This window comes from Danio rerio, chromosome 1 (assembly GCF_052040795.2).
Source record: "Danio rerio strain M-AB ecotype USA chromosome 1, GRCz13ab, whole genome shotgun sequence".
Taxonomy (NCBI): Eukaryota; Metazoa; Chordata; class Actinopteri; order Cypriniformes; family Danionidae; genus Danio; species Danio rerio.
This window is the reverse complement of record NC_141021.1, coordinates 58,736,894-58,758,251: the sequence shown is the minus strand read 5'-3', so window position 1 is coordinate 58,758,251 and position 21,358 is coordinate 58,736,894. Positions and strand designations below refer to the sequence as shown.

The 21,358-nt window shown below is 38.6% G+C and overlaps 1 protein-coding gene across 2 annotated transcripts in view; it reads left to right on the top strand.

Moving 5' to 3' along the window:
• The window catches only part of c3a.4 (complement C3a, tandem duplicate 4), a 41,173-nt gene extending 20,288 nt beyond the window's left edge, over positions 1 to 20,885 (top strand). Inside the window, 17 exon segments of one of the 2 annotated variants that reach the window (NM_001446990.1) lie at positions 1,488 to 1,563; positions 3,452 to 3,611; positions 6,223 to 6,318; positions 6,434 to 6,584; positions 8,132 to 8,295; positions 9,782 to 9,937; positions 11,184 to 11,243; positions 11,354 to 11,444; positions 13,637 to 13,685; positions 13,982 to 14,072; positions 14,222 to 14,311; positions 16,100 to 16,205; positions 18,593 to 18,682; positions 18,824 to 18,904; positions 19,047 to 19,130; positions 19,498 to 19,633; positions 20,512 to 20,885. In NM_001446990.1, the coding sequence (NP_001433919.1) occupies positions 1,488 to 1,563; positions 3,452 to 3,611; positions 6,223 to 6,318; positions 6,434 to 6,584; positions 8,132 to 8,295; positions 9,782 to 9,937; positions 11,184 to 11,243; positions 11,354 to 11,444; positions 13,637 to 13,685; positions 13,982 to 14,072; positions 14,222 to 14,311; positions 16,100 to 16,205; positions 18,593 to 18,682; positions 18,824 to 18,904; positions 19,047 to 19,130; positions 19,498 to 19,633; positions 20,512 to 20,650 (1,820 nt within the window). In that variant the 3' untranslated portion in view covers positions 20,651 to 20,885. 2 annotated transcript variants of the gene reach the window in all.
• Positions 20,886 to 21,358: the final 473 nt, after the last annotated feature.

Here is a 21,358-nt window from a genome sequence, read left to right as displayed (position 1 = left end):
CAAGCGCTCCAGCATTTCTACACAGATGAGAGCTCTGCTTGTCGGACTGCTCATCAAGCATCTCCCGCTGGATCCAATCTCACTATATTTGCTAAACGTGATATTTCATTCATGTTGTTGTCTTTATCTAACGACATAGGCCAATTCCCTGACTTTGGTCATTGGAATCTATTAAGTTACTTGTTCACGGGTAACATGTTTTGGTTAGGCGCAAAGATAAGTTAATGATTAATCCAGGTACATTGACTGATCGCTCGTCTTTATTTCCTACAATGTATAAACTTATTGTATGTTATACTTTTATAATTATCGATTATTAAAACTGATATTCAGCAAAAGAGAGGGTGCGTTTCGTATTGTCACTGAAATTGAAACGAGACCGTTGTTATCGGCTCTGTTTTGTTATAAATATCCACACAGTGAAGATGACGCTTATATATGCAGCACGACGCCTCAACATTTCTGCTGTCTGTTAAGTTGTTAATATTAAAAAGAAAATAGGCAGTTCCTTAAATCATGTTTTCATTTTATTGTTGAGAAAGTGAAACAACGTAGCCAAGGTGATGTGAATGCAGTTATAAAGTACACTGTTCCCTTTGATGATTTACCCGTGTCCTCGGTATGTTTTCCATATCAAACTGAAAAGGGGGAGACTGCAGCCTTGATCAAACTTGCGAAGTCTTAGAGAGTGCTCGCTGCAGAGCCATTTGTGGAGAGGTGAGCTCCAGAGAGGGGGAGCATGAGCTGTCGCTCCTCCTCCTGTAAGCTGTTTTAATGCGTACACCAACCCCACCCCTAACCCTACCCCCAGTGACATCACTCGTAGAAGAAGTGCAAAAAAGGTGGAGCTCAAGCTTAAGCTCCCCCTCTCTGGAGCTCACCTCTCCTCAAATGGCTCTGCAGCGAGCACCACTTGGAGACTTAACTTACAAGAAGAGGATGCGAGACTGAACTGTGTGTGGGCTACTTAATATTGAGGAAAAGCCCCAATCAGATAGGCGAACGTTTGCAGCCCCGCCTCCGTTTTCAGATGTCTCCGTCTTTCCCCATCCACACTGAGACGGAGCAGCAGCGTTTTAGAATGAAAACGGCCTCTCCAGCGTTTTCAAAAAGCTCCGTTTTCGGCGCTCGAGAACTCCGGCGTAGTGTGGACGGATGGCGTAACCGTAGCAAAACTTATGCGTTTTCAAACTAAACCGCACTAGTGTAAACGGGGCCTTAGTTTATTTAATTCCCCTATAGCGCATGTGTTTGGACTGTGGGGGAAACCGGAGCACCTGGAGGAAACCCACGCCAACACAGGGAGAACATGCAAACTCCACACGGAAACGACAACTGACCCAGCCAAGGCTCGAACCAGCGACCTTCTTGCTGTGAGGCGACAGCACTACCTACTGCACCACCTTGTCACCATTATATCAGATTCTCATATGAGTATTCTGCTCTTAAGTGTTTGTTTTGCGTTCTGCCCTTTTTGTGTTGAACAGGTTACAACCAAGAGCTGGCGTATCGTAAATCTGACGGCTCCTTTGCTGCATGGATAAATCGGCCGAGCAGCACCTGGTAACTAACATATTCCTCACTAATTCTGTTTGCTTAGAAAAAACTAACAATCAGGTCTCTTGCTATGATTAACACCATTCCCCTCCATGTTAAAGGGAGTTTAATGTGTGTTTCTATTTCTGTGACATCGTAGCTGAACAAAAGCATGAACGAACTATGACAAATATCACTTCACATACTGATTATGTGCTTTAATTTGCTTCGTACTTCCATGGTAACAAGGGTCACGAAACTCCAAAACACATTTTTTTAGCTGTTGACAGTCATATATGTGTCCCACACTGCTAAAAACACTATTAAGACACCTATATTTCACTAAAAAGTGTAAATTGGTTGTTTTTGCGTTATTTCAAGTAAATTCGTACTTCCTGTTTGAAACGAATTTTTGAAGCTGCGTCACGGTCATGACATAATAGCGTGTATTCCAGCGTGCAGACTGGCCGTCTGTGCCAGAGTGTGTCTTATTACGTCTCAGAGTGTGCTGCATTAATGCATGAGTAAGGCTTGGTTCAAACTAATCTGCACGCTGTATTGTGCAACTTCATTAATATTCATTACTGTCACAGTGTTTAGACGACAGAGACGCCACGTTGTGTTGGCAAAACAAGCGTGAAGTGTTGCTTTTATAGTTTGCTGCAGTTAAGTTTCGTTTTCATTTTCTCTCTGTGAGAGCTCAGACTCACGTGTGGATTAACAGTGTACGCGACGCTCGACAACAATAACTTACGTGTCTAAGGAGGATTATTGTTTACCTGAGAGCTGTTCTCATCTGCAAACGCTGAGATCCGGATTCGTTTGTAGTATTCTCTTCATAAAGACGCGGCTCTAGTTGCTGGTGATTGTCCTGTCTCTACAGATTTGGTAAGTAAGCGACTCAGTGCTCTTTGTTTATTCAGTTTGTTCGTATCGAACTAACTTTTGCACAGAGTGTAAACATGTTAGCTCCACAACCAAACTTTAACCTCGTGTAGGATTTTCACCGCATTTAGTGACCGGAATAACACACGCGGCTTTCTGACGCTACCTGCCGTGTGCATCTAAGTTTCCGGGAAATGCGGAGGTTTTTTTTCTCTCATTCGCCGTGCGGTATCAAACATTGCATGAAAAATACACGCTTAGAGCAGATCCTCGAATTAAATATCTCGTTTGTCGCGAGGGGCATGAATGAATTCCCTGAATGAAAGAGCCAAACTGCAGTTAAAGTCCACCATTTAATAATTTGGCAAATAATTTGACTACAGATGTCCATGTAAACACAGTCACTTTATCCCCTGTGTGTGTGTTTTGACTCTGAAAGTCAGCGCGCCCAAATAGGCACTCCCACACAAAACCCTTTTTAGTTCCTCCGACACTCCCCCCTAAACAGAGCTGGACACGCCCCCTTTTCTGACTTTTTCCAAAGTAGATGTGTGAAAACACCCTGCTGAAACAAGGGGGTTTCATGGACCTTTAAATACTTTACTCATATAACATGATTCATGCAGGAGTCCTGTAGGATGATGGCAACAACATGATTCCACACTGAGTCATGGGGTCATCAAAATACGCATTTGTTTGTTGTGAATACACGCCCTCTAGTGGCGGAAATTATGTACTATGGCTTTAAATGTTAACAGTGTGAGTTTGACTGGCATTTAAGTGACATTTATTGTTATAATGAAAGCACCAGCAAACAATTTACCTCCAATAAAATAGCAAACATACATTATAAAGATCAGTCTCAGCATGTACTTTTTAATAATGTTATTGAGGTTTAATGTTCTCTAATCACCTGTTCATTTCGTCAGGAGTCTACTATTCTGAGCTTCTCAATGTATGTGGTGTTATAATGTCTCGTCGCATGTTTTTCGGACACGGTGTAAAATTTAATTTCTGATTTCTCCTTAAGGTTGACGGCATATGTTGCCAAAGTGTTTGCCATGGCCAGTGACATCATACACATAGACCAGAATGTGATCTGTTCAGCGCTCAGGTGGCTCATAATGAACAGGCAGTTGCCTAATGGAGTCTTCAGGGAAAATGCGCCGGTTATTCACGGAGAAATGACGGTGAGTGAGACTGTTTAAAACAATGATAACACAGAAAGTAAAGTTCACACAAATAAACCTTTCTTTACTGTCCTTCATGTCATTCTGAACATAAACAACTTTTTTGTCGGGAGATGAACAAAAAAAAGTGACATGGAAACAACACAAGGTCACGTAGTATATCTTTTGTTATTGAAAGAAGTCTTTAATGGGGTAGACAATATACTTGTTTTGCTTCCCTGGCCTTTAAACGGAAGCAGCAGTTTCTCTTTAACTTTTTCGACCCGGTTGTGTTTTTGCTCAGATCACATCAAACAGACACGGGTGCTCCTGCCAAATTTACACTAGTTTTTCCTCCATTTCTTGGGTGCAAATAAACTGAAAATGAGCACTTTTAACTCCTCCAACCTCCCCCTGGCCTGCAGATACCCACCCTAGTGGATGTGGAAGCTGCTCTCTCATTGGCTGTAGGTGATCATCGATGTTATTTTCAATCAGAACAAATTTCACACGACAGGATTTGAATCGCAGACCGATCCAGATATTTAGCACGCCAAATATCTCACTGGCGACTCATAGGCGATACTCTCAGATGGCATTCACACTGTGTGATTGTTACTCATGTGAACGAGCACCGATTTGCCTGTGATTTCAGGCATTTGACGGCGAATTCTCAAAACCTGTCGGCGAGTCAAAATCTGGCCTAAAATCATGCAGTCTGAACTCGGCATTAGTTTGCCCAATTCCCCTATAGCTCATGTGTTTGGACTGTGGGGGGAACCGAAGCACCCGGAGGACCAACATGGGGAGAACATGCAAACTTCACACAGAAACGCCAACTGACCCAGCCGAGGCTCGAACCAGCAACCTTCTTGCTGTGAGGCAACAGTGCTAACCACTAAACTACAATGCCGCCCTGCACCAAACAAGCTATTCTAATTGGATTTCCATTGTAAACCTTAAATAGAAGTACTTTTTTAATTTTATGTTTTAATTTTAGCTTCTATACTCTCAAAATAATTTCACAAACCCAGATAATTGTTATTATTATTTTACAAAATTCTTTATAGAAATAGCAAATCTGGCCCTGGTTATTGCTGAAATCAAACTTGGTATTTTATGGAACAGCTTTCAAGCTGCTCAGCAAACATGTTTGTGTTTAAAAGATGTCTTATAGACGTCCAATCAGAGACATCTTGGGTAAAACAAGGCTACATTTGGGCTGTCAGTGAAAAACTCTAATATACGTCAAACAATGGTCGGTAAAACAGACTAATCATCAAATAGACAAATTACACACTGCAAAAAAATGATTTTCTTACTTAGATTTCTTGTCTAGTTTGTAGTCCAAATATCTAAAAATTCTTAAATCAAGAAGCATTTTCTAGACAAGCAAAACATATGGTCTTGTTTTCAGGAATAATATGCCAATATTAAGTGATTTTTTTCACTAAAACAAGCAAAATAATCTGCCAATGGGGTAAGCAAAATAATCTTGTTTTTCCTCTTGACATAAGATTATTTTTGCTTACCCCATTGGCACGTTATTTTGCTTGTTTTTAGGAAAAACTCACTTAATATTGGCATATTATTCCTGAAAACAAGACCATATGTTTTGCTTGTCTAGAAAATGCTTCTTGATTTAAGAATTTTTAGATATTTGGACTACAAACTAGACAAGAAATCTAAGTAAGAAAATCATTTTTTGCAGTGCACACGTGTGGTCATTCATTCATGTGGATTTGCTGACTGGTCTCTTTTTGGACAACTGATTAACATCTATTAAACTTTCATTGACATCCCAAAATTAGACTAGTTTTATCTAAGGCGCCATATACACTAATACGTTTTAGTTTCAAAACAGCGTTTTAGAATAAAAACGAGCCGCGTCCACACTAGCATTTAACCCAGCATTTCTGAACAGCTCTCCGTCTACACCAAACCACTGAAAACACCCATCATGACCACACGCAAACACTCTGGCATGCACTGCAGCACATCTAGCCAGATGAGAGCTGTGCTCGTCGGACTATTCATCAAGGATCTACTGCTAAACTCGCTATATTTGTTAATCGCGATATTTAAGTCATCTTGTTGTCTTTATCTAATGACATATTCCCCGACTTTGGTCTTTTGAATCTATAACTTGTTCTCAGGTAATGTGTTTTGGATGAGCACAACGATAAATAATAATTAATGTAACCATGTACATTCTGTATACTGACTGATTGCTTGCCTTTTTTTCCTATAATGTATAAACTTATTGTACGTTATACTTCTATAATGGCCATTATTGATTATTAAAACTGATATTCAGCAAAACAGAGGGCATGTTCATCATTTGCCACCGTTTTCAGATGTCTCTGTTTTCTCCCATCCACACTGAGATGGAGCAGCAGCATTTCAGAATGAAACGGTCTCTTTAGCGTTTCCAAAATGCTCCATGTTTGGTGTTTGAAAACTCTGGTGTAGTGTGGACGGATGGCGTAACTTATGCGCTTTAAAACAAAGACGCATTAGTGTAAATGGGGCCTCTGATGTCTTTAGCACAACAAATTTCTTGAAGTGTCTTGAAGTTCCTTCGCTGTTGACCTGATCTTTATTTATTTCTGAAATCATCGCTGTAACACAGGGGAACGTTCAAGGGAGCAACTCAGAAGCGTCCATGACAGCGTTTGTGACCATTGCTCTGCAGGAGGGAAGGAGCCGTTGCAACGGCCAGGTCTCAGTGAGTCCTGCTGAATGCTTCACAACTTAAAATCAACAGTACATTTCATTAATCTGTCACTATATGTCCATCATAGTTTATGCAATCATGTTGTGTTGGTTTTCTTCCTCTATAGAGTCTTGACAGCAGCATATATAAAGCCATTGCCTACCTTAAGTCTCAGTTGCAAGGGCTGATCAATCCGTACGCAGTGGCCATGGCATCTTACGCTTTAGCCAATGCAAACTCTCTCAACAAGCAAGTGCTGATGAGTAAAGCTTCCGCAGGTAAACATACAGTCTTTATGGATTTATGTGAACAATTAGTTTTACCTAGTCATAAAGTCATAAAGCGAAGCATTTTGTTTCTGGTGTCAAACAGTTCTTGTTTAGCAGTGAAATAAATTAAGCATTTAAAACGACTGTACTGATATGCTGATATGTTAATATGCTTTAAAAGGATTTCTTATTATTAACCCTACTGACCAAAGTTCAAATTCAGTGTTTCATGATGGTATTGCAACTATGGCGTATATATATAGGGGGCTCGTCCGGGACGAAAGTGAGGTTTAGGGGGTGTAAGTGTAATGGAGGCCAGTTAGCAAAGTGCTATGCTGGTAAACCTCACTTCTCTGGCCTCTAAATGTGCTCTGGCGACCATGGCCTCTAGCTTCCTTGTTAGAGCAACCGACTGCCATGCAAAGAATCGCTGGTTTGATCTCAGCTCAGACTGGGTTGGGTGCAGTAGGACTGGTGGGTTACATTTATATATATATATATATATATATATATATATATATATATATATATATATATATATATATATATATATATATGATATATATATATATATATATATATATATATATATATATATATATATAAATATATATATATGATAAGCCGTTGTTTGTTTACCTTCAAGCTTTGCGTGTGCCCGTGTACAGCCTGTGAGCGCCTACACACGCACATATTATGAACATCTCGACATGCGAAAGTGATCCTGCATAAGTTGTTCACAATATTGATTATCCACAGAGTTTGTAATTTAGTCAAATGTTTACAAATACAAGCGCAGCCGTTTAAAGCTCATTTGTGGTGAATGATGTCAGAATTTACCGGTATGTTGGAATGGATGTGTGAATGCTCTTTTCCGGAAAATTTCCGTAACGTCCTCGCCTGTGTGAACAGCGCTTTTTTCAATATACCGGTAAAGTCGTTCCGGAAATTTTCCAGATATTTACCGGTATCACTGTGTGAAAGGGGCTATTATTGAGAGTCCAAACACTGAAGAGCAAGTTCATCGATGAGTAGCTTTTTAGATCCTGAACCATGCAAGCCAGTGGCGACAGTGGAGAGGGAAAAAAAAACTTCACCAATAGGAGAGTGAAGAAAAAAAACCTTGAGAGAACCAGACTCAGTTCGGCACGACCATTTTAATTTCTCCGCTGGCCAAAAGTCTTGTGCAGAGCTGCAGTCTCAGCAGTGGAGGCTGGAAGCTGGCCTCAGCGAAGACTCGTCTGTCCCTGGAGCGTCACTGGAATCAGTCTCATGCTCTCCACTCCCCCATGACCAACAGCGCAGCAGCAGCAGCAGCAGCAGCAGCAGCTGAGGATACGGCCTAGTCCTGGATATGGGGGAAAATTTTAACAGCTGATAACTTTTGAAAGTTACCATACAAAAAGACGAATGACTATTCTCAACTTTGACAACAAAATACTAAAAGATCAAAGAATATGAAACGTGTCTGATGTCTGTATTTCTGCTTGGGTATAATCTGTACGGTTACAACATGTCCCATACAAGTAAAACCTGTTTGAATGAATGCTATACAGACAAAAGCCACTGGCCTGTTCCTGGAAGCAGCAGCTTTACTCTGGAGGCTTCGTCTTATGCGCTTCTGGCTCTTGTTAAATTGCATGACTACCAGAACACAGCTCCTATTGTAAACTGGCTCAACAACCAGAGGCAGTACAACGGAGGATACGGCACCACTCAGGTCAGTGCTTTACAATAAACACTGCATGCCTGAGCAAGATTAATATGCAACAGACCATAGCTTAAGACTTGTCCCAATTTGCCTAATTATATGTCTTGAATATAGGTCAAATAGGCAAATCAACGGTTTGTATACATTCAGAGGTTGCAGAAAAAAACATAGGAGCGCTAGCATTTACAGCGAGGGAATGACATCCAATGCGGTACAAAGTTTGTTGTTGTATTAGAAATAAGTTATATTGATTAGATATTATATATATTATTTACATATTGCTTTCAGAAAATTATAACAGCTTGTCACCCATTGATAAGCACAATTATTCTGCAAAATCAATGTTAAACTGTTCAGTCATTCAGTTCTTCTGATGGCTGTTAGCCAAAGACGTGTGCAGTTGGCGTTAAAATCAGTGTGGTGCACGGTAAAATTGAAGTTTTCTATTTTTGGACTTTCTATTTTGGCATCCTACCGCACAACACGCCATGTTTCATATTGCAACTGGTATTTTTTTTGCAACCGATATGTGCGGTTGAACCTGTGTGATGTCATGTATGACGTAGATTGTTAATTTCCCTGTAACTACCTTGAGTACGCAGGTTTTGGGACAAGCTACTTCCTTATTAGACAGCACCACGACATCTATGTTGATTCTGGAACAACATTCCAATCAGCCAATCAGAATTAAGGGATACGTTTGAGAATAAGTGAAGTTTATTCATAAACTAATTTCGAGAGGATCACGTGCTTATGATTATGCTAATCACTATCTTCCAATCATATGAGCCCTAAGCTACTATAAATAGCCTCAGTTTTCAGTTCACTTTATCTTCGTTTGGAAGAAACCCCCCTCCTCCCCTATTCTCCTCCTTTACCTGTGATTAGGCGGCACGGCGGCCCAGTAGTTAGCACTGTGAGCCACACAGCAAGAACACTGCCGGCCTTGGTTCCACAGGACTGGTGGGTGTTTCTGTGAGGAGTTTGTATGTCCTCCCCGTGTCCGCGTGGGTTTTCCCCGGGTTCTCCGGTTTCCTCCCACCATCCAAAGACATTCAACATGCATAACAATCAAGCTTGTCTAATCTCTTGCGTTCCCTTAGCTACAGCGGCAGGGGAGTTCTGAGATCCACCGAGCTCAGGCTCCCCTCTTGCTCTGCCAACGGGAGGAAGCCCCGGCTCGAGGAACCCTTGAGCTCGGGGCTCTCTCCCGGGACAGCATGCCAAACAAGCTTTAGTAAATCATCAGCTAAGTGTGAACTCTTGAACTTACAGATATGGTTGGGTTAAGAGTTAGGGAATAAGAACGGATTACATTTTCCAACAAAAATGATGTTCCAGGATCAACATACTGTAGATGTTAATCCAGGATTGCATCGTACTTGGCAAAATCATGACGTGCAGTTGCAAATTGCAAATCGAATCATGAGTTTAGCAAACTGTTACATTCCTACACATGAAAAACAGCTTTATTGTGTCTCTATCTTCATCTCAGGCCACCATCATGGTGTTCCAGGCGGTCGCTGAGTACAGGATTCATGCCAAAAACATAAAGCAGCTGGACCTGGAGCTGTCCATCCGTGTGGAAGGTGTTCGGCCCACTGTGTTTACCTTCAGCAAAAACAACGATCACCTCTCACAAACAGCGAAGGTGCGTCTGTGCTGAAAGCTGACACTAAAAATACAGATCATAACAATCAATTTTAACATTTACAATAGTTGTATTTTTAGAATTTTAAGATTGTTTATTTAGTGTAATTTTAGAGGTCTAACTGTATTTGTAGAGTTCTATGATTATGAGGTGACTGTGGACATTTTCTAGTTCAGTGGTCAAAGCAGCAGTGACATCTCAATTGAGACTATCTATGATTTCTAATAAATGTGCACAAATTGTACAATTTGTATATTTTTATAAACAATTCAAAATATAATCTGGAACAAGACAACAACAATTTAGATTTTAAGATTCCAGCCAGCCGATCTTTGAGAACATTATATAAGTGTAATTGAAAGAACATTTAATTAATATGCATGGGACTCAATGTGTAAGGTTTGTATATGTGACGAATTTTTTAAGAAAAAAAATGCATACAAAACTTTCGAACCTGTGTGCAAAGACCTTCAGTGTTGACGCTAATTCTCTCGGTGCAAAATTTAAATGACCATATGTCAAACAGTCCAAATTGTCTGAACAACTTTTTTAATGTTTTGCTGGTTTAACCGTTTCACTGCTAACTTCGAATGTTCGAATATATCTGAGCTTTAGAACACTGCATTCCATTTCAGTTTCCATGGTGAGGCAAAACTGTTCTTAACTGAAACTTAAAGGGACAACTTAGAATCTAACTTACAAAACTTTAAAGTTCTTTACATTCTAAGAACATTCTGTTGACAAGAAAAAAAGTAGTGCGCTGCGCTTTTTATGTTGCTAGGCAACCACTGAAGCACTGAGTATTGTGTGCGAGCACTTCTGCTGTTCTTGTTATAATTGTAATATTTGCAGAAACTGCAAAATAATAAATAGAGAGAGAAGCGAAGGGGTGTTTGGGTACAGAATACCTTCAAAAGAAGTCATCCAGCCCTTTGTAACTCTAGCATCCACTAGTCTTTCCTCCATTTTGAAGTCTTCAAAGTTGTCTTTACAACACAAACACAGCTGTCACATCAACAGAATTTCTGTCTTTGCCCTTATTTGATTGGACAATATAAAAACAGGAGTGACCCAGTGCACTTTTTCTGCTCAACTACAGATGCATTGAGCACAACGGCAATTTGCGGCCATTAGAAAACCATTCAAAAGGGCATCTCTCATCACAAAAAGCATGTTCAATGTGTTTGGCGCCTAAATCCTGTATGTCAGTAATCATCTTAATGCTCTATATATTTTTCCTCAACAGATTCCCTCTAACAAAGGAATCACCATCAGTGCTAAGGGTTTTGGTGAAGCTTCTGTAACTGTGAGTGACTGATGAACGGAATAATCAGAGCTAAACACTGAGGAAACACTGATATATCAGGTTTTAGATGCCGTCTGCAGCAGCACTTTGATCAGATTTCTCCTCTGCAGGTCGTGACTGAATATTATGCAAAGCCAAAAGAGAGCAGCAGCACCTGCAAGAACTTTGAGCTGGAGTTGACTTTTGAAAAGGACAATGAAGGTTCGACTTTGTTGGCATTTTGTATAATTTATTTCAGTATAAATGCTGCCTGACACTGGTGGCATTTTGAGGTTAAGATGTTTAAGCAGTTCCCAGAGATGGGTTGCGGCTGGAAGGGCATCCGCTCCGTAAAAACTTGCTGGATAAGTTGGCGGTTCATTCTGCTGTGGCGACCCCGGATTATTAAAGGGACTACGCCGACAAGAAAATGAATGAATGAATGTTTAAGCAGGGGTGCCCAAACGTTTTCCTATGAACCGCAAAATATCATCACGAGCCGTGGGCTAAAAATAAATATACCAAACTATATTACATTAAAGTTGCCATGGGTAATTTGCAAATTAAATTAATAATCTTTCAAAATAAATAGAAAACATTACTTTAAATTGTATTAACTAACGCAGTTTGACTTTATAAATGATAACTTATTGCAATAAAACTATAAGCAATCTCCTTTATAACACAGTGGAGTTCAGTGTTGAATACTCTAGTCAAGCAGAATCTCCCTTTGACTTGATTTTCTCACCAAATTCTCTGCATTGTCGGGTGACAGTATCTACATTTAAAGAAAACTTGATTAATGTACACCTTTTAATTATAACATTTAATTTCAGTTCGCTTTTAACAATAAAATAAACAAAAAGGGGTTGCATTAAATTTGAATTCATAATATCAAAACATCCCTATTGTTCTCCCTCATTTCAGATGGGATGGTGGGCCAAATTAAAGGTTACCACGGGCAAACTTTGACCTGTGGGCCCTAGTTTTAAAGGGCCATGAAACCCCCTCGTTTCAGCAGGGTGTTTTCACACCTCTACTTTGGAAAAAGTCAGAAAAGTGGGCGTGTCCAGCTCTGTTTAGGGGGGAGTGTCGGAGGAACTAAAGTGGGATGGTGTGGGAGTGTCTATTTGGGCACGCGCGAGTTTCCGTCAAAATACTCACACACAGTAGAAAGTGATGGTGTTTAACCTACATGGACATCTGTAGTGGAATTATTTGCCAAATTATTAAATAGTGGACTTTAACTGCAGTTTGGCTCTTTCATTCAGGGAATTCATTCATGCCCCTCGCGACACACGAGATATTTGGCAGGTATATACGGCAGGTATTGTCAGAAAGCCGCGTGTGTTATTCCGGTCACTAAATGCGGTTAAAAACCCTACAAGAGGTTAAAGTTTGGTTGTGGTCCTAACATGTTACGGTGCAATAGTTAACTTAGTTCGATACGAACAAACTGAATAAACAAAGAGCACTGGTCGCTCACTTACCAAATCTGTAGAGACAGGACAATCACCAGCAACTAGAGCCGCGTCTTTATGAAGAGAATACTACAAGCGAATCCGGATCTCAGCGTTTGCAGATGAGAACAGCTCTCAGGTAAACAATGTTCCTCCTTAGACACGTAAGTTATTGTTGTCGAGCGTCGCGTACACTGTTAATCCACACGTGACTTCAGCTGAGCTCTCACAGAGAGAAAAAGAAAACGAAACTTAACGGCAGCAAACTATAAAAGCAACACTTCACGCTTGTTTTGCCAACACAACATGGCGTCTATGTCGTGTAAACACAGTAATGAATATTAATGAAGTTGCTCATTAGAGCGCGCTGATTGGTTTGAACCAAGCCTTACTCATGCATTAATGCAACACACTGTAAGACGTAATAAGACACACTCTGGGACAGACGTCCAGTCTGCACGCTGGAATACACGCTATTATCTCATGACCGTGACGCAGCTTCAAAAATTCGTTTCAAACAGGAAGTACGAATTTGCTTGAAATAACGCAAAAACAACCAATTTACACTTTTTAGTGAAATATAGGTGTCTTAATAGTGTTTTTAGCAGTGTGGGACACATATACCACTGTCAACAGCTCAAAAAATGTGTTTTGGTGTTTCGTGACCCTTTAAGAAAATATAAAACCTTTTATAAATAAAATATTTAATGAAACTGTTTTATTATAATTTAGTTTATTTTCAATAGAGTAACTTTCAATGTTTCTGTTATTCTTGATGTAAAATAAATATATATCAGTAAAACAAAATTAATTTTTATTATTATTATTTTTTTAATATGCTCCTGCTACTGGTTTTGTCATATTGACCAAATTACATTACACTCTTGTTACCATTTATTTATTTAGCTGATGCTTTTGGAAAATAACACACAATTTGTCTTTCATTCATTTTAGTGAGATATCAAGGAGCAACTGAGAGTTATAAACTCACTATCAACACCAGGTGTGTGAATAAATGCCCTATTTATAACGATGCTTATTTAAGTGTCAACATAAATCTACAATACTTTTTTATTAAAGTGAACAATTGTTAAATTATTGTTAATAATTGTTCAAATAATAACTGTATAGCTAACTTTAGTTTAACCAACGTTTTGTTCAGTTAATTTGCTTTACTTGTACTTTACTTAATTTGTCTCCGCTTAATTAGATAAAGGAAGAGTTAAGTAGATATACTGGATGTCTTGTTTTTGCAGATGTTAATGCTGTAGAAATCTCACGTTTGCTTTGGCTCCACAGATATCTCTCTGCTGACAGAGACGCCACCATGTCTATACTGGACGTATCATTACTGACGGGATTTGTTGTGGATGAGAATGATCTGAAGGCGGTATGGATGGCATTTTCAGTGTCAACATATTTGCTCGTGCCATGATTAAATAAACCTGCATACAGTATTGGAGTGTTTTAACTTTCGTAAGAAGCTTGAAATGAAAGTTGCCAGATGCTCTAGTAGTGACTTTCTGTTCCTCTTTATAGCTGTCCACTGGGCGAGACAAGCTGATTCAGAAATTCGAGATGAACAAGCAGCTTTCAGAGCGAGGATCCCTCATAATCTACCTGGACAAGGTCTCTGAGTCAGCTTTACTCTCAACACCACTAGAACAAGTGTTAAAAAATGATTCCTATCATGTCTTAAACTGAAGAGGACTAATAGAGAAAGATTGCTAATAATAATGAGATACTGTGTTAACTGAAATATACATGTGTATAGATAGATATATAGATAGATAGATAGATGGATGGATGGATGGATGGATGGATGGATGGATGGATGGATGGATGGATAGATGGATAGATAGATAGATAGATAGATAGATAGATAGATATAATACAGATAGATAGATAGATAGATAGATAGATAGATAGATAGATAGATAGATAGATAGATAGATAGATAGATAGATAGATAGATAGATATAATACAGATAGATAGATAGATAGATAGATAGATAGATAGATAGATAGATAGATAGATAGATAGATAGATAGATAGATAGATAGATAGATAGATAGATAGATAGATAGATAGATAGATAGATAGATAGATAGTAAGATAGATGGATGGATGGATGGATAGATAGATAGATAGATAGATAGATAGATAGATAGATAGATAGATAGATAGATAGATAGATAGATAGATAGATAGATAGATAGATAGATAGAAGGATGGATGGATGGATGGATGGATGGATGGATGGATGGATGGATGGATGGATGGATGGATAGATAGATAGATAGATAGATAGATAGATAGATAGATAGATAGATAGATAGATAGATAGATAGATAGATAGATAGATAGATAGATAGATAGATAGATAGATAGATAGATAGATAGATAGAATACAGATAGATAGATAGATAGATAGATAGATAGATAGATAGATAGATAGATAGATAGATAGATAGATAGATAGATAGATAGATAGATAGATGGATGGATGGATGGATGGATGGATGGATGGATGGATGGATGGATGGATGGATGGATGGATGGATGGATGGATGGATGGATAGATAGATAGATAGATAGATAGAATACAGATAGATAGATAGATAGATAGATAGATAGATAGATAGATAGATAGATAGATAGATAGATAGATAGATAGATAGATAGATAGATAGATAGATAGATAGATAGATAGATAGATAGAAGGATGGATGGATGGATGGATGGATGGATGGATGGATAGATAGATAGATAGAATACAGATAGATAGATAGATAGATAGATAGATAGATAGATAGATAGATAGATAGATAGATAGATAGATAGATAGATAGATAGATAGATAGATAGATAGATAGATAGATAGATAGATAGATAGATAGATAGATAGATAGATAGATTGGTATACATACATGCATACTTATTTACACCAGTAATACTGATATTGCTGCTGGATAGATACTTGTTGGGGCTAAATAGTCAATTTATCCTTCATTCCTTCATTTTTTTGGGGGGCTTAGTTCGTTTATTAATCCAGAATCGCCACGACGGAATGAACTGCCAACTTATGTACACTCCACACACATACACTACGGACAGTTTTAGCCTACCCATTTCACATGTACCGCATGTCTTTGGACTTGTGGGGTTAACCGGAGCACCCCGAGGAAACCCACACGAACACGGGGAGAACATGCAAACTCCACACAGAAATGCCAACTGAACCAGCTGAGGCTCAAACCAGCAGCCTTCTTTCTGTGAGGCGAACGTGCGACCCACTGTGCCACCGCGTCAACCTTAGTCAATTTATCCTATTTAATATATGTTTTGGGCTATACTGTATGTTATTTCAATCCTCCCACACACCAACTATAAGTCGTCTGCTATTTCCATTACAGATTTCTCATACAAGGAAAGACAGGGTTGCCTTCAGGCTGCACAGGATTATGAACGGAGGTTTTCTTCAGCCAGCAGGAGTCACCGTATATGAATATTACTCTATAGGTACTGTATGAAACTGATTATTAAACACTCCAGCTGCCCGACAATAACAGCACAAGATTTCACCTGTCCACTAATAAACAAGCTGACCAGACAAATGCTTCTCAAAGATTTGCCCTAATTTTGCTCTTCCATTTCAGTTTAATTATAAACCGTTACAGTTTAAACTACCATTGGCATGCTTTGTGGACCTGAGGTAAACCTGACAAAACCTGTTTTGGGACGTGTTCGTGTGTTAAAACGTAGTAAATACAAAGTAAACAAAGTTTAGTCGTTACGGTAATTAAAACACAGATCAATGCCTATACAATGTTTCTGTTCAGATGGCTGTAAAACGTGTGTGTGTGTGTGTGTGTGTGCGTATTCACAAGCTGCCTTTTCACTGCACACAACATTTGGACTCGAATGTTGGAATACGCCCCCTTGTGGCAGTCGCACAGAATTTTCAGTTCTGTCATGCACCATGGGAGAGAAGCTGTTCTCGCACTGTTCAAAATAAAGGAGTGCAAGAGCTATTACGCTGTGTTCACACCAGATGTGGAACGCGCGGATAAATTGTGCTATTCGAGCGTAAATAGCCGCGTGAACATTTGAGTTTACTCGCTTCATTCACGCGTCAAATTCACTTCAGAACAGATGCGCATTCGCGTGATGGGCAGACCTTCTGTCTGCCCGGTGAATCTAGCTTCATTGCTAAATGGCTAACATGGATTTTATTTAGAAAATAACAGTGCTTATGTGCTTTATGAAGGCTAGAAAACAGTGTCGATACGTTTAGAGCCGTGTCTGAGTCCACTAGATCCTTTCAGAGGTGCATCCAGCTCTGTGAGTTCATCAACACCTCCAGAAACTGAACCTGGATGGTGGAGGCTTTCAGCGGTGCTTCTAACTGAGCCGAGCCCAGTTTGATGAACTGTTGTCGTGTCGGCTGGAGGATATATAGACTTTTTCTGAAAAACAAATATTTGTCATCTCGCGCACATGGACCTGCTTGAACAACACTAGAATACATCACATGCGGTCAGCTGGTCGCATACAGTCTAGTCGCAGGAGTTCAAATATTTCTACGTATCCGCAGCTCAATTTGGATCTAAACTGTCCGCAGACGGAGATGATCAGAACTCCACGCAGCTCCCGGACTACTCTCTACTGGATATGAATGACTTCCGGTCTGTCGCTTGTCATGTGCAATGGAAAGGAGGCTACAAAATTCTTGCGATCCCTGGAAAGATCATATCCACTATTAAATTGAGGCGAATTACGTTTTAAATTGTCTTTTTTGTTGTTGATGTTGCCGACTGTCACTGTCAGGTGAAACTAGCTCATCTCCTGAACACGGCCACTCATGCACGCTGTTTTCCCTCCTCTTTAGTTTAATTGCATAAGATTATGAAAATGGTAAAACTACCATTTTTTAAAGTTATTTTTTAAATAGTATATCATTTAATAATATAAACAAGCTAATTATTCCTTACATATTATACATTTATCACAGTTCCTAATGTTATTTTTATTCTATTAACACACACACAAAAAATGCTCTAAATAACATTATAAATTTCAAAGAAATGTTATCTCACCTTTATAGAATTAACCAAACATCATCATTTTACTTAAACCCAAAGAAACATAATTTTTGGTCTCTCAATTATTTCCATAAATGTTTAAGTGTTGTATCACATATATATATATATATATATATATATATATATATATATATATATATATATATATATATATATATATATATATATATATATATGAGCAATATCACACGAGTAGCAATGGCTGTATATCGGCACTGGTGGGAGGCGTGCGTTGGCCCGAGGCCGAGTGCCTTTGTGCCCCCACCAGTGTCGATATACAGCCATATCACACTGCTACTCGTGTGATATTGCGTTTATACAACAGTTTGACGGCATAATTGTGTATATAAAAACTAAATCAAACATGGAGAGTCTCAAAAACCCTTTTGTATGAGGAACTACTTTCTTCCGGATTCAAATCATAAGCTGACAGTTAAACAGCTGAGCGTGCATCTTTTAAACTTTAGATCTGTAGTGTCTGCTTTTTGCTGGCTGTATGTGGGCGGAGTAATACACAAAGGGTAAAGAGGCTGTAGGAGTTCTGATATTGCAGAATATCGCAAGGCTATCAGCCAATCAGATTTGAGAACCAGACAGAACTGTTGTATAAATAAATAAATAAATAAATAAATAAATAAATATATATATATATAATCCTAAAAAAAAGGATAATAAAAGAAAAAAAACTTGATTTCTGTAAAAACTGATATTTTTTAGTGTCAGTGCTGATTATTGTAATATTTTAAATTCTACAGCACAATGCCTTTTTGACCAGTGTAACATTATTAATTTCTCTACGTTCAGAAAATCGCTGTGTGAAGTTTTATCATCCCACCAGGAAGGAAGGAGGCCTTCAGAAAATCTGTAAGAACGACGTCTGTCAGTGTGCAGAAGGTACAGTATTTATAATTTAATATGATTAATATAAATGATAAATATTAATAATATAATATTAATTTTTATTGTAAAATAACTTAAACGAGATGATGCTGGTAATCATGAAAATGTTCATTTCTCTGCTCGCGTCTGATACAGATAACTGCAGTCTTCAGAAGAAGGAGAAAATTCAGGAGGCTCATCGCAATAAGAAAGCCTGTGAATCTAAAATCAATTACGGTAACTTATATTTTTTGTGTTTGTGCTTGTGTTGTGAACATTCTTCTGCTTTCACTGCAGCTAGTGTGAATGTTTTCAGCATTATTCTCATTTATTGCTGAAATATTGGCTAATAAAGTGTTGTTGTTTTCAATTTTGACAGTTTATAAAGCTGTTCTTTTGGGACAAGATGAAGACGCTTCAACAGTTTCATTCTATATGAGGATTCAACAAGCCCTCAAAATAGGTACAGTGCAACTCTTTTACTCCAGCACAGTGTGTATAAACTTCAAAGCTTAACATATTTTCTGGAAAAAATAAGGGATTTTTACAAAAATATATCAGATTTAACTCCTCCTGTACATGTACAAGGGCTTCCATTGTCATAATATACCTAAAACACTGATTGCCATCTCAAAAACGGCAAGGATTGAGCTTCTAGATGTTCTTTTTTTTATCAAACAATCATCAGTCAATAAGGGAAAAGGGGTAAAAGTTAAGCCTTTTTGTATACCTTTAAGAATCTCTTATGCAAAGAGCACCTACACATTTATTACCCTTGAAGCACCTTTTGTTTGTTTTAGTAGCATGTAATCGTTTGTGAATCTGTGCAGGTCCAGAAGATGACGTTGAGGGAAAGCGGCGCACTTTCACTGTACAGATCTCTTGCAAAGAAGCACTGGATCTGAAACGGGGTGAGAGTTACCTGATCATGGGCCAGTCTGAAGACGTCCAGCTGGAAGGAAAAGTGTAAGTGCAGTTAAACTGTGATTTAAAGCAACACTATGCAACTCTCTCTCATGGCTCTCGAATTGTGCGCAGCTGTTACCAACAGAGTAGATAATCAATCAATCAATCAAACCACCAATCAATCAATCAGTCAAACTTTTATTTATATAGCACCTTACAACAACCAAGGTTGACCAAAGTGCTTTACACCAGTAAAAACAAACACAGCTAGAAAGCAAACAGTGCAAAATCAATACAAGAAATTTCAATAAAATACAGCAAAATATTAAAATGAGGAAAGTGTCGGTGGTAGTATGCATTAAAAACCTTTTTGAACAAGTGAGCCTTAAGCTTGCCGACTTTTTTTTGGTTAAGACTTTTTTGGTTTTGTGTTCCAGGGTCACATATAGCATAACCAACATTATTGTCATGATCTCTAGCAGTGTTACCCTTGCAGACTGCTGAAGAACACTCCCTGTCATCCTACCGAACTACAACTCCCATCATGTGCTGCAGTCACACACCTGTTTCTGTTCACCTCCTGATTACATATATACAGCTGAAGCTGATCAGGACTGATTAAGACAGCCGCTGGAACTTGTTTGACTATGTGTAGCTAATGGACAGAAGGTGAACTGAAACAGGTGTGAGACTGCAGGGCTTGATGGGATTTGTAGTTCGAATGATAGGGAGTGTTCTCCAGCATCCTGTTGCAACACTGTTGGCGATCATAACAATTGCAACGGTATAAAGAAACACCCTTTTTGCCACCCTTTTCCAAATGCAGCATATTCAGATGTTGTGTAAATGAATACAAGCCCACTTTTCTGGTTTTAGCTGAGGCTGGTGTCCTGTAAGCGCCTCCTCAGTTTGTGATGTAAGCTCTGTTTTCTCTCCAGTGGTCAGTATGCTCTGGGTGAGAGGACATGGCTGGAGTTCTGGCCCAGTCTGGAGCAAAGCAAGACCAGCGCTGAACTCAAAGAAAAATACAAGGGCATGTTGAGTCTCCAGCATGACCTGCAATTCGGCTGCAAATGATCCATCAAAACATCCCGGTGTACAGCATTGAGATGCTCGTCATTTAATATCGCTATATTGAAAAATCTGCAGTTTAATGGAAGTTAAAGATAAAATATGAGCTTGTTTTTGAGTGAATATGCTGTTTTGCTCTATGATTACATAATGTATGTCTGAATATAATTAAACTATTGTTCTTAAAGCAGTGTATTGACAAGTTTAAGCAAACTTCTGCAATAAAAATCAAGCAAGATCATCTCCTTGTTTGCTTTCTCAAAATAAGAAACATTTGGAGGGTACTGATTTAATATTTAATGCATACTGATGATTATGATTTTGAACATTACCTCTTGTTATGTAATTAACTTTGTGTTTTTTAAGGTCATTTTCCAAAAATTCAAGCTCAGCGGGTTGTAAAAATAATCAAGTTAAGCTAAAAAGTGACAGTGTTATTGATGGGAAATGTGCATTTGCACATCAGTCTGTAATCCATCTCCCCATAATGACACTGAATGCAAATAATACTCAATAGAAAGTTTGAGGAAGGAGTGCACAGTCTTAAACAAGTTCATTTTCACTTCATCTCTTTCCTGTTTGAAAACAAATAATTGTGCATGAGTTAAAGGATTCATGTTTTCAGTGTTTCCATATGTAAAGGTTTTAAATATTTGATTAAAAGTTAATAATTTCACTAATATTCACCCATATTTATCAAAGATAACACAATGA